This window comes from Neolamprologus brichardi, chromosome 1 (genome assembly GCF_056152115.1).
Source record: "Neolamprologus brichardi isolate AB-2024 chromosome 1, ASM5615211v1, whole genome shotgun sequence".
Classification (NCBI taxonomy): domain Eukaryota; kingdom Metazoa; phylum Chordata; class Actinopteri; order Cichliformes; family Cichlidae; genus Neolamprologus; species Neolamprologus brichardi.
In genome coordinates, this window is record NC_142104.1 from 8,987,148 (window position 1) to 9,000,707 (window position 13,560).

Genomic DNA, 13,560 nt, shown 5'->3' on the forward strand with positions numbered 1-13,560 from the left:
GGTCGCTGGTTTGGGATCATTTAGGATGCCACCAGACCCCAACTGGCAAAAATGAAACAGAGAAATGAATGTTTTGGCGTCACCTCGCGCGCGCTTGAAAGCCAGAGCCGAACGGGATGCGTAAAGGCAGACAGAAAATGTCACGACGCTCCGGAAAACCTGAGATGTAATTTTCATAATAAAAGCATTGTAACGCACGAACATGGGTCACTGAGGGGTTCTGTTGTATGTTTGTGTGTGTTTTAACCCGTGGTGCACCTGTAACCAGACTAGGTTTGGTTTCTGGCTGTACGTCTTTAAGACTCTAAGAGTGTGCCGCATTGTAAATATTTGCTATTTTCAAAGTCAGAATGACATGCCTTTCTCTCGGTCCATTATTACTTGAGCTATCGCCAGTCGCTTGTGCTTTAATCTGAAATCGGTGTAAGGAAGTCGCACAGCCTATTGTCTATCGTGAGTCTCGTCAGTGGCGGCGCTCTGGATCAAAGGCTCGTTTGGCTCCCTGGTCTTATGGTCCTGTTCTGAGCGCAGTCTGCTCTCGGTCTCCACGGACGCTCCTCTGTCTGGATATCGTAGCGCGTCTCTATTTTTTGTTATTCCTTCTTTGGATTATATTCATCTGATGGTTTTCAACTCCAACTCGATGCATAGAAATGGGTAAACTGCACTCGAAACATGGTAAGACGTCTTATTCCCGAGAGAAAAATCACAGCTGTAGTTGCTGGGTGTTGCGATACTTTCGAGTAACACATTCATTGTCTCTTGTCTTTCTTTTTCTTTTTCTATCTCCTTCTCAAAAGCTGCTATTTGTAAACCGCGGGAGAGTCCAGAAGGTAAGCGCACTTATTCCCCTACATGATGCACTCAAACATTTTCTGAGCATTTCGGTCAGTTTGTGAACAGCGGAGCAGTTTCCAGAGTCCGTATCAGCCTCAGTTTATTGCAGCGCGAAGGCTCCGAGAGTCTTTGAAGGTTAACGCGCTTGTAGTGTGAACACACTAGAGAGAGAGGAAGAAAACGGTTTGTACTCACTGCTAATACCGCTGCTTTTGTGTTTCAGGCGACAGTTTTGTAGTGAATGCCTGTTTGGCGAGGAAGGGAATCGATGACTGGCTCGTGAAGCAGAAATACTACTGCACGAGCTCGCGCCTCGAGCAACAGGACTGTCACCACAAGAATAACTGCGGGTTAACTGCACGGGTGAGTGTGACTGTATACGTACACTCGGGTATTCATAATGAAGTTTTGCTCCACAACTTATTTTATTTGTAAAGTTTGTCTTGTTACTCAAGTATTGCGTGTCTCCTCGTACATGTTTCACACCTTAAGCAGTTTTTAAAAAACATTTTATTTCATATTTTTTTAATGTCACTTCTACGATAGCACGCGAAGCTACATTTAACCTCAAGTGTTGTCAGTCTTTTTTTGACTCTTTGGTGGCTAAACTTTTAACAGTGGCTGTTCACGGTGAGTTAAATGTCGGTAATTAAAGTAAACCAATCGCAATCTTACTTTTGTTTTCCCTGTGAGCAAAATAAGACCGTTGAGCTCACAAATGCGCAGCCGTATGCACTTGATTGAGGGATTATCTTTCAGGTAACAATAGATCAAGCCTTGAAAGCAGCTCAGTGTGACAGTCCGGTGACAAGTGTGGATCGTAAGGGCTGGAGAAAGAAATGTTGGAGGTCATGCTTGTTTTGTATTTTGGCATTGCCGTAAACACGGTGCTGTTATTGTCAAGCGGGGAAATCCTTTGGAATTGCTTCAGAGGAGCGTTAAGCCTCTTTGGTTTGCCATGCCTTCCTCAAAGGCAGCATGTTTGAGGAATTAGAGCCCATCAAGAATTAAAAAAACAACAACACCACCCCAAAAAAAGAAAAAAAAAGAAAAGGAAAATCAGTCCCTCCACTCACAATCCAGACAGTTTGAGAAGAAATACATCAATTTATTAAATGCATCCCACAATCCAGGATATATCACAACTAGTGTAATATTCTGTTGTGTTATTGCATGGCATGATTTTCCTTTTTAATATACTCGACAGATCCTTTAGTGTTCACTGTTCTTAAATACTAGAATCCTATCATCAGCGACATGCAGCTCCGTGGCATCATTTACATGCAGCAAGCTGAAACCATGTTATGCCCATGCTTTTGAACTGTAAATAACACAAGTGAGACAGAAATACACATGCAGATTATAATTCCTTAATGAACCACTAGTATGAGAAGTCATTGGCATACAACCCGAGAAAGTGTAAGGCAACAAAATGGTCTGCTGATTCCCACCGAAGCCAAAGATAAAATCCGCTGTTGTTTTGTCTGCTGGTGCAAGAGTTCTTTGGTAGATTTGGTAAGCGGAGCTGTAGAATAAAGTGTAGGGAGCTTGGCATCTACAGAAAAAATTGTTCATCCTGACATGTGCCCAGAGCTGCAGCAAACTTCATCACATGGTAACAGGATCACACTCACAGCAGGCACTGGGATGTATTTTGAAGAGGGGTTTTTTGGAGGAAAAACAATCTGAATCCTTTTTTTTTCTTTCAGAGCATGTAGCTGCTGCTGCAGCAAAAATCCATTCCATTTATTTAGCTGTTTATATGTTCAGCGGGGTTCATATGCTTTGGGCAATTTAAGCATTTAAAACCACATTATTATCATGCAATTACCATAAATTGTTACTGCAAAAACAAACATTCGTTACTTTTTTCCTCGACATATTCACATGCTGCTTTTCCCAGCAACAGTCATGTGTGAAGTTTTGGCTCAGGATGGATGAGGCCCCCGCCAAAAGGGTTGGATGTTTTTGAACAATTTAGAGTTCAGCTTGTATAAATAATTCAAGTCTCGGTGTCTAATAGCTTATTTTATAACTCAGAAGGAAAATGAATAAAAGAAGAAAAGTTGTTTCCACATCAATATTTATTTGAGCACTTTTCTCTTTTGTTTTGTGATTATAAAGTGGATTCTAAATCTGTAATGATTATTAAAGTTTAAAGCATTTATGCTTTTTTCCCCATTCTGTGCCAGGGCATGAAGCATATTTTACATTTTTATAAAGACAAGACTTTGCAATCCCTCATGCTCTGTAGTGTACTGAGTTACACATTTGCCTAATAAGCAAAAGATACTCAGTTTGATCCCGGGAGGAAACACAAATCCCGCGGGAGTTGCGTCAGGAAGGGCATTTGGCGTAAAAATATGCCAAGCTACCCGCATGCGGAAACCCCTTGTGAATAAGGGAGCGGTCGAATGTCGCCTTTGAATAAACATTCACATTAACCTAATCATTAATCACAAGCAACGTGGTTTATAAGCTGTGTCGTGATGTGAAATAGCTTTCGGTAATTTCCCTACAGTCTTATATAACTGCATAGTCATACGTTTTATGTTTGGGTTGTGTGGCATAAGCACCGTGTGTTGCTTTTCTTCACAGTAGTTGTTAAGAAGAGTTACACAAACCATACCAAGTCTCAACCTTTCCAGTGGATTTACGGAATAATTCCATGAGTGGAGGTCATTCCAAACCTGTTTCATTGACTCCATAAATAATGCATTATCTCAGTGATCATGAGTCGTTGTTAAAATGAAGGAGGTTTGCCTCTATTAAAGAAAATGCTTACCATATAATTTTAACTAAATTGAAAGACTTAATGATGTGTGAGAAGAAGTTTAAGAGCCTGGCCATGCGGTGTTTTAAGCTTAAAATACAATAAAACCAAAAATGGGAGCTAATCTTTTGTGCGAGAATACAAGTCTACTCTCTTTGCTTTAAAAGTTGTCCATATTGCGTAGAATACCTGGTGAGATAGTTATTTATACCCATTATTCTTTAAGCCCCCTCTCCATGCTGAAACAGGGTCCGGCAGAATGTGGGTCGGGTGTCAACAGTGGGGAGTCCACGCTTGGAATTCTTTTGAACCATTTTTTTTTTCAAACCATATTCCCCATCAGAACACTGCGGATTTTAAAGTGGTCATTGTTGAGTAGAGTGCCTCACATTGGCAGTTTTTCTTCATTTAATGGTTTTAGATTGAAATTGTGTGCGAGCACACACGGATGCACTAAGGCTTGTACTTGAAAGCACTTGAAGACTTAATGATGATTCCATGCAGGCTCTACACCCATTCATGATTTGTGTTGTCAGATGTAAGGTTGCGGGAGCTTGGCAGACAGTGAGTGAGTGGTGTGGGCAGGTGGACCTGTTGGTCCTCAACACACGAGATCCAGGTCATGTGAGCCTTGGCACACTTTAGCCCGAGTGCACAGCATAGTGTCTGCACGTACCAATAAATCTGATATGTTATGTGCAGCCTGTAAAATTCTTTGCTGACAGAGACATTGATAGGGATTGAAGATTTTCACAACTTTTGGACTTGGAAGTTCAAGTTTCTGGTGACTACTTTCTGAGCTTAACTCATTTGGAACTGAGTGCCACTTGTCACTTGCCTTCTTCATAAGATTTCCCTTTCGATTCTGAAATCCCCTTCCCCCTCTTTTGCTTCTCCCTTCTCCTCCTTTCTCCCTTCCTATCCTCCATCTGTTTGTTGCGCTCACCCTGTGGCCTTGTGTCAGTTGCGGCTGATGAAACGAGGCTGCATTTGAAGTGGGCCACGCTGGGGGGTGTTTTTAGTGACACTGATGGCCACTCCACCCTAAAGCCCTACCCTCTGTATAGAAAAAAACCCCTCCATGTCCAGTCTTGCCAAGCTACCACTCTCCAAGGCCTGGATTAGTTTTTTTCTTCAGCTAAACTTCCATCAGTTTGTGAGGAGCGTAGACAAAAAGCAAAGGTACATCAGTCGACAAATGCAACTCAGAAGTGAATCACAGTGGAGCTTCTGGCCCCGACTCCTCCTGTCTCACAGTTGGTTGCTAGGTCTTTGATTTGTTTTTGTTTTGTTTTTTGAAAGTAGAAAGGTTTTTTTGGAAATAGGCCTAAAGCTTTTAAACGCATTCCCTCAGCCTCCAAGTCTGATAAAAGACATGGCAGGTTTTGCGCCCCCTTCATTTTTCGTTTTTCGCTTCTGCTGTTGTGCTTTTTCTTTCCTTGTCGTTTTCACAAAGCAAGGGCCCTTGTCTAGAAGCTGAAAGCACCTTTCAAATGCAGACTCCTCTTCCTCTTTCTCTCCTTCTTTCTGTTTTCTCCCTGTGCGTTTTCTTTTCCCACCGCTGCCCTCTTGTGCGTGCTGTGTGACGTATGCCCCTCTCCCATTGGGCTCTACCCCCTCTGTGCTCCCAAGGGACCAAAGGCCTGTTGTTGCTCTTTGAAGAGGCTGGGAGAAAAGTTTGGAGCCACACTCTAAAGAGAAGAAAAGCCCTGGCCTTTGGGAGGAGGGGTACCACCTGGCCATGGAGGGGCTCGGCGATTTTCTTCTTATTTTCCCATGAGAAGATGCTGTGGAAGTCTTGGGCTGACATCAGCGTAGCTGGGGGACTGGGAGGTTCAAGGAAGTGGACGTGGCTTTAATGTCACATCAGGCATCATATGTCAAAAAGATTCCTGAAAGCTGGAAGAGTTTCTCCTGTGTGACAAAGCAGAGTGGATAACTCTCAGCTGTTGTGAATGGTGTCTTCTGTAAAGGGTTTATGTCAAAGAATGTTGAGGTTTTGTGTAAGATTGAGCTCTAGTAGCATTTAGACACTTGATCAGGGTTACTTGTGTTTCTTTTTTGTTAAATCTAATGAATCAATTTCCATATATTTCACCATATTATACCTAAGATGGAATTTATTAAGACGTAGAAGTCTTTAACATATTCTTTGTGAAGGAACTGTCACTGTAGGTCTCAGTAGACATAAAATTATTAACATGTTATTAGCCAGAGTGAAATGCTCATGTATGTGCATATCTGTTCAAGCGTGTGCATGTAAGTGTGCAGTGTGTCTGGAGTCAGCTGTCCGGATGCACTTCACAGATCAAAGGCTTCCACGGGAATGTGCTCTGAATCTCAGGGGATTAGCAGCTGAGATTGTGCTTTGTTTTCCCAAATATATGCTCAGTATGGAGCAACGGATAGCTGTTGATCAAAGTGTCTTTCTGGCTGGAGAGTTTTGTTCCGCACTTGAGGGTGGCATTTATTTCACGACTCGAAAGAATGGATAGAGGATGTTCTCCTCTTTAGTCTCCCTGTGGATTGAAATGGCTGATAAGTAGCAAACAGTATGGATGGTGCGACTCTAATTACAGAGTTTCTTTAACTGACGTCATTATCTTTTTTGATGTGTTTCTGCATGGGACGTGCTAAACTTATAAATGTTTTGCTTTTTAAATTTTTGACAAGAAACATGAAGTTATAAATAAGAGTAATAAAATGTAAAACATGTAGATAGCTAGAAGTTTCTCGGAGCGAATTGCAAAATTTTGAAGATTGAGAGGATGAGAAAGCTGTGGTCTGATATGTTGTTGTTATTTTTCATTGTTTTTCTTGCGTAAAGCGAATGCAAAAATAGTCTTTCATACTTCCGGGTTAGGCGGCGTTGTGTGCATGGGTCTGGGAGAAAACTCTAGGTGACTGGGGACCCTGCGGTAGTCCTGGGGTTTCTGTGGAAGCTCAGTGCTCAATTTAATCACCCACTTAAAAGGCTCAGCTGAAGTGGGTGTTTAAGTGTTTAAACCCTGAATAATTCTCTGTTGTTTGTTTATCGGGTCCCCCTGCGGGTTGCGCTGTGGCCCATGCAGTAAGTGCTGAATAATTTGACTGAGCACTCAAACTGACTCTCATATAAGACGAGATTAACATCTGCATAAAACTGCGATCAAGCTCTCATGAGTGTGTAGTGAACATGCACACTTGTGGACCATGAAACGCAGAAGCACTCACTGATATACATACACGCACTATTCATGTGTTTATCCTGTTATGTGAATCTATTTATCACAGCTAATAGTCTCAGTGTGATTCTCTTCCGCATCTTTGTCTTACAAACTGGACCTAGGGAAATGCCACTGATGGAGTTCACAGCTTCCTTGAACCCTGCTGGTGTATTTATCCTCCTTGTGTTTGTGCTCTTTGGTGACCAGGGCTCTAAGGCCACCTGAGGTGGAGGGAATGGAGGAAGTGGGTTTAGGTAAACAGAGGTGGGAGAGCATTGTGCCTCTTACTGACAGAGGTTCCAGGGCTCCTCAACTTTTCCTGTGGCGCCAGGGATGGAGGAGGTCTGGATTGTCTGTTAGGGGATGTTTTTAGTGGAAGGAAAGTTAAACAGAAGATCAACCCTGCTGAAAGGAAAGCTGTCCACCCCCGGTGTGTTTATTCTCCACAGGTGCCACAATCCAAGGAGGACCTCACCCTGTAGGCACTGAATGGAGAAGATCAGCCCTCTGCTCCCCAAAGAGCCATTTACCCTGTCTTTCAAACTCACAACTTCTTCGCTTAACTTTTTCATAGCAACAGAAATGTCCCACTCACATGTAAAAAAATTCTTAAATGTAGGATTTGTACGTCTTTAGGGACTGCAGTCTAATTTTCAAGCTCTTTAGACTTACAACATGGTCTGAAATGTAAATATAGGTTTGACTGTGGGTTTATGAGAGATGATGTGCAAGTCTTATTACCATAGGCATGTATTTAGAGTGTTAAAGTGTCCTGTTTTTTTTTACCATCAAATATTTCCTCTTCATTTAGACAACTTTATATTTGGAATCCAATTCAAACAACATTAAATTAAATCCCCTTCTGTCTAAATTGAAACCTACATTTGTGTATATTACTCTGATCTTCTCATTGTCATTGTTCATAAAGGATGTTAATGCTTCCTGTATGCTATTTATGGCAATTACGATTCTGACACAATGCAGCTGGTCTATTAAACCATTAGGAATTTTATTTTTAATTTTATCTATGCTTTAATATGAACAATGTTAGTAAAATTTGGAAGCAGTTTGCAAATGTGTAACTACTCCACTGCAAGTTCATTATGGTGAGCAGTGACACAAGCCACTAATTCCAGTCAGCTATGAATAGAAACGTGCCTCTGGCACCAGCGCGCTTGTATATAGTAGTTGAAGTGTCTATTTCTGCTGCTATGTTTACTTGCTAAGTTGAAACACTCTCTGTAATTACAGAGATTATAAGTCCACAGTTAAAAGGTCAGATGTGAGGGATGTTTTGAGGTGGTGGCTTGTGGCTGGCAAGATGGCTGCTCCAAACATGCTGCGCGTTCATGTGTGTGTGAGTGCATGGGCATGAGTGTGCACAGACAGAAAGGAAGAATTTGGCCACCTTGGTGTTGAGGTCAGTCCCATCTGGTCAGTATGCACATGTTAGAGGTTTTCATAACTGCCACCTACCACGTGGAGTCCCACTGTTTATTACAGTGACAAGGTTTAGTATTTGGCTTTGAATAAATGCACCAGCAACTGTCATTTGGGGGGATTTGATTACAAAGATCAGATTTTATGGCATTTAATCTACAGGTTGTTTTCTTGTGTATGGTGGCTGGAATGAGCCCAGAATGCAGACCTAAAAGAGACCTTACAAAACTAGCTTAGTAGATGAGATATTTGGTGTGTGCCAGCTTTTAATCTGACATGTAGTATATCCAATAATGAAAAATTGCTCAAAAAGAGTCCGTTCTTAAAACATTACAAACTTACATACAAATTATGATTTTGTTCAGAAAATGTAAGATTTTAAAACATCGTGGAAACATCATCATCATGCATTTTATGCTATTTTGGAGCAAAAACTTTAAACTGTAGCCACTGGCACGTGAAGTTACTGGGGTGGATCTTCTCATTTGTCTTTGGTAAAAGGCTGAAGTGCCTGTCACTGTCTTGCTGCCCTTGAGGTAGACTTCTTGACTAAAACCCTTTTCCTCCCACACTTTGCAGTACTTGAGACTGGCGTCTGAAGCCACCCAGACGACTGAAGGACTGTCTCTCCTCAAAGAGAGCTTTGACTAATTACTAAAACCCTCTAGACACAATGTAACACATTGAGTCTTGCACTCAGACACGGAAGCAAGAGTGTTTCCGAGCATTTGTCTTAAATATATAATCCATCCTATTTTACAGTAATGACTGACACATGGCTGTTCATTTGGCAAATACCATATTCTGTTAAAATGCACAACCTGGTTCTCCTGGAGAGCTACTAAAAGTAAACCAGCTAACCTAGAATGGTCTCTGAAATAACGTGTTAGTTGCAAATGTGATGGACACAGAAAGACCTTCACATTGGTGCTTTCCTCCACCGTACTTAACCTGAATCATACAGATCTTTACATCACTAGATTTGCCAGTCTTACATGATGAGAATCTCTGTCAGTGTACAACTCTTAGCTCTAGTGCAGATCTTAAGTCAGATCAGTAAATAAAACAAAATAAAATAAAACAAGAAAAACCTCCACCAGTTGATGACCTATGCCAATGCCCATATACTCAGAAGCTGCTTCAGCCTAGCAATGAAGTTGTTCTTTATACAAATGTTGCTGAAGTTTTGACCTCTTCTTTACACCTTGGAAGTAGTTGTGCCAATATATTTGGCAAATTACCCAACCATAGTGCATGCATGCACTCTGTAACCCCAGAAGAACTGCTCTGCCCTTTTTGCCAAGAAAGGTTCAAAATGGAACAGATTTCATGAGATATCTAACCACATAAGCTTTTGGAGATGAGGTGTGTCATTTTGTGTAAGACACCCTCTCTTCTCTTTTAATCTGCTCCTATTCTCTTTTCCCTATTCTTTGGAACTGGGCTTGGCTCTGAATTCAGAGGGCCATAATGTTGTGATTTGTTACTTTTGGCAGACGGGAACCACCTGTAAATCAAGGCCAAGCGACAGGCCGTCTCCATTCTCTTCCAAACTGTAGCTTTCACTTGAGAATTGACGTTCCCAAAATGCAGTTCACTGGCTGGTTGAGAACATGTTTTAAGGATTAACCTCTTGCTCATATCCCATTTAACTCTCTTGACTCCCAAAGAAAAAGTTAAAATAAAAACCTTGCTTTCTGTTCACATGTAATCTTTATGTCTGTCTGTGACTGTTTTCTATGAACTCTGTTAACTAGAAGTTCAACTGTAGACATCTCAGTAAAAGAAGACGCAGAATGACTACGGTTAACATGTTGGAGTGGTAACTGCTGTAAAGCATGCGTGCTAATAGTTTTGTTTACAGCTTTGGCAAAGTATATCTAATCCTGGCAGAGCTGGCTCTGTTATTTTTTAATACTCTTCAATATCTCAAGTAGGGTTTGAACAAAGTAAGAAAAGTTCCCTAGATGAAGCTCAATAATTCTCCCGTTGTAGGAAATGAAACAAACGTGATGAGTTGTCTAAATTGCTGTAGGGGCGATCATGGCGTTAGACTCTTGATCTTGACACCATGCTTCCCCCCTTTCCTCCTGTCTGGCAAGATGTGGCTTTGATAAACACTGTGATAAATGTTAATCGCAGTGGTTACATATTTTTCAAAAGCTAATCAAGGTTGTTACCTCAAGTAACACGCAGGGTTTACTGCCCGAGGGGCTGGCTGAGTTGTAAAAGCTTATCTTTGCAGGTGTAAAAGTTTTGTAAATGGGTCATTAAAGTGTTGGCCAACTTCACACATAGAACACAAAAAAAAAAGCGAGAGGGGGAGGGAGATTACTTTGGATCAGCATGTTTCTGAAGCATAGAGATGAGGGCTGTAAATCTCTGCTAATATTCCACTGAGCCTTTCAGGAGGCAGCCTTTGATGTGGGTGAGGTAATGTGACCAGCAGTGTTTGCAATGTTAATCTGACGTGGAGAAATGACTGGTGGCTGTGCACTATCGCTCCACAAAGAAAAGGCATCCAATCGCTGCCCTTGATGGTGGTGTAAAAAAAAAAACAAAAACAAAAAAGCAATAACAACAAATGAATTTGAAGAGAAAGCCAACACGTGTGCAAAATTTGCACTTACACCACACGGACACGTGTTGTTTAATTTAACAGACAACACACAGGGCAAGGTCTGCTGAGCCACACCATATGCAAGGATTTTTTTAGCCTGGTGTGTGTGTGTGTGTGTGTGTGTGTGTGTGTGTGTTTGTGTGTGGAGAATCTCTCCATGACCTGTGTTGTGAACTGGAGTTAACACAGTAAGCCCTCCGGCATGTGCAGCCTCCTCAAACCCTTCCAGCTTTGTGTATTGCTGACCATGCACACTTTAATCATAGAGCTGCTTCCTCCAACCTGCCTGGTGATGGATCCAAACTCTGTGGCTATAATTTCCTTCCTGGGGTGCAGGAAGAGAGGTGGGTGTGCCGTGACTGAGGGGGTGTCAGGCATGGGGCCGCCGAGTCTGCAGAGAGTGTGTATGTCTTTGAAGCTCCCTCTGAGACGTCAAATTACACATTTAGCCCTCTTTAGTCAACAAAGTTTAAGGAGTTGCAATTGCTCAATTATTCTTTAGGTTTGTTATCCACTCAACTTAAGTGTTGCACTTTCTGTAGTGGGGGTGAAAAATCAACGCAGACAAAGTGGTTGAGATGAAGGAGAGGAAACACTTTTTCACATTGTCTAATCTGATTATAAGCCTTCTGTTGTGTTTCTGTTTCTCATTAAACCGGTAACAGTGTTGGTCAGCTGTGTCGTATGTTTACTATACAGTACGTCTAGCATACGCCAGATGTACCGTAAGGTGCTTCAGATTAAAAGCATCCACCAGATAGCAGTTATTTTGTGAAAGGGTGCATGTGAAAGGCTCAGCATCAAAAGATTTTCTTACTGTGACCCCTTGGAAAGGCATTGAGTTTCTTATCAAAGGCATAAAATTGCATTGTAAAACAGAGCAGATATGACTTCCTTTTGGCATTGCAGACTACTTATGAAATGTGTCTTACGCATTTGTTCAGAGTGCTGCAGCGCTCTGAAATTTTAGACAGCCTAAGCATCTGTTCTACTGGAGTGATTTCAGTAAACTACTTCATCATATCAGGATAAGCCTGGTAGTCTCTTTGTAAAAACAAAAAAAACCCCCAGATTTATCATGTTTGGCTGGAGAGAAATGCAGAGACATTAATTTGCCATGGCTCTCAGGCTGTAGGTGGTTTAAAAAATGGCCCCATCTTCCTACCCTCCATAAATGGGACCGTCTCACGTCAGCTTTGCTATGCTATATGATTATCTGAGATCTTTATTTCATGTGTGAAAACCGATCCCCTTTGAAGCCTCACTCAGAGGCAGTGCATTGCTTCACTACCTCACATCAACACCCTCTATCTTGGCTCCATCTCAGAGCGTCATGTTTTACTGCTATGTAGTGTTTTGAATGAGGCTGTTTAATGTTGCTGGAAGGTGAGGAGCACTCCAGCATAAAGAGCTGAAAAAGAAGCTTGAATCCAGGTCTAAACTGTTTTTTGATGATGATTGGTGGTCCATTTTTTTCCCTTCAGCGGCACCACCGTGACGCTTAGCATACATTGCAGGATAGGTACTGCTCCAGATTCCAAGAGGTGTGTAGCTCAGTCCTTTGAAATTGCCTCACTTTACTTTTTAGGATGGTGAGGGGAAGGGGGGGGGGTTCTCTCTTGAGGTAACACTACACCTATAAGCTAATTTGCAGTTCTAAAACTAATAAGATTTTTTGTGGTTGTTTTACTCTTGGTTTTCAGCACTGGGGCTGTGTGTGTGTGCTTTGGAGCTTCGGAAAAATCCCCATGCTATACAGCTGTTTTCTCCATTAGTAATTCATGAACTTTCCTAATGGCTTCAGTCCAGGTTAGTCGGAATCAGTCAAAATCATTCCGGTTGCCAAGTGGACTAGATTTATGGAAATATGTATAAATATATGGTGACAACTTCAGTGTGTGTTGACATACCTGGTATGAGGACGCGCAAGTCATATGCTTGTATTCTGTGATATGGCCTGTGAATTAACATATATAAATGCAAATATTGAACATGTTGTGGTTATAACGAATCTTTTACAAGTGAGAGTCATCACTTCTCACTTTCTGCAGTACTCTTCTTCACCCCCTCCAGTGCCTGGTGGCTTTTATGTAAGTGTCAGTGACCTCAGCCCTCCCGTGTTTGAAAGACTCAGGGAAGCAGCCATACTTGGAGAAGCATCGCTGCTATTTCCACTTTCTGCCTGTCTTGCCTGTTTGGCTAAATGGCTGTCTGTGTGCATTGCTCGCCGCTTCAAGTCCGCACCGCTGCTCAGAACTGTGCAGCTCTGAAGGTGTTTTCTTGCAACGGAGGGAGGGCCGCAGTTCTAATGAGATTTTTCCTGGGTTTTGATGGAGTGCCAGTAGTGCTGCCATTGCTCTCGAGGCCTGACTCCACTGAGCCCTGGCGCGCGATCAGGGAGAGCTGTCGTCAGCCGCATAAATTGTCAGCCTGTGTGGTGGGTCATGAAGGCAGACAGCATAGAGACCAAGACGTCTTGTGGGACTTTCCCCACAATCACATACAAGTACATATTACTTGCACTTTAATGTACCCTTTTCCTTCAAACACAGACTTGCAGAAAAAGTGGCCCAGTGGGGTCCATGTCTGCAGTGCCTGTGTAAGAATGACACTAGAGGCAACTTTCTAACTTAACTCTGCAAGTTGGTTCTGTGCTGACATGTGCTCACTTTTTCACTTTTGCT

The 13,560-nt window shown here is 42.1% G+C and overlaps 1 protein-coding gene across 1 annotated transcript in view; it reads left to right on the forward strand.

Annotated features, from left to right (window-relative positions):
• Nucleotides 1-499: 499 nt before the first annotated feature.
• The window catches only part of nkd1 (NKD inhibitor of WNT signaling pathway 1), a 31,425-nt gene continuing 18,364 nt past the window's right edge, over nt 500-13,560 (forward strand). The window contains exons 1-3 of the mRNA XM_006779776.3: nt 500-678; nt 801-833; nt 1,061-1,200. Coding sequence (XP_006779839.1) covers nt 654-678; nt 801-833; nt 1,061-1,200 — 198 coding nt within the window. The 5' untranslated portion in view covers nt 500-653. The remainder of the gene's footprint in view (nt 679-800; nt 834-1,060; nt 1,201-13,560) is intronic.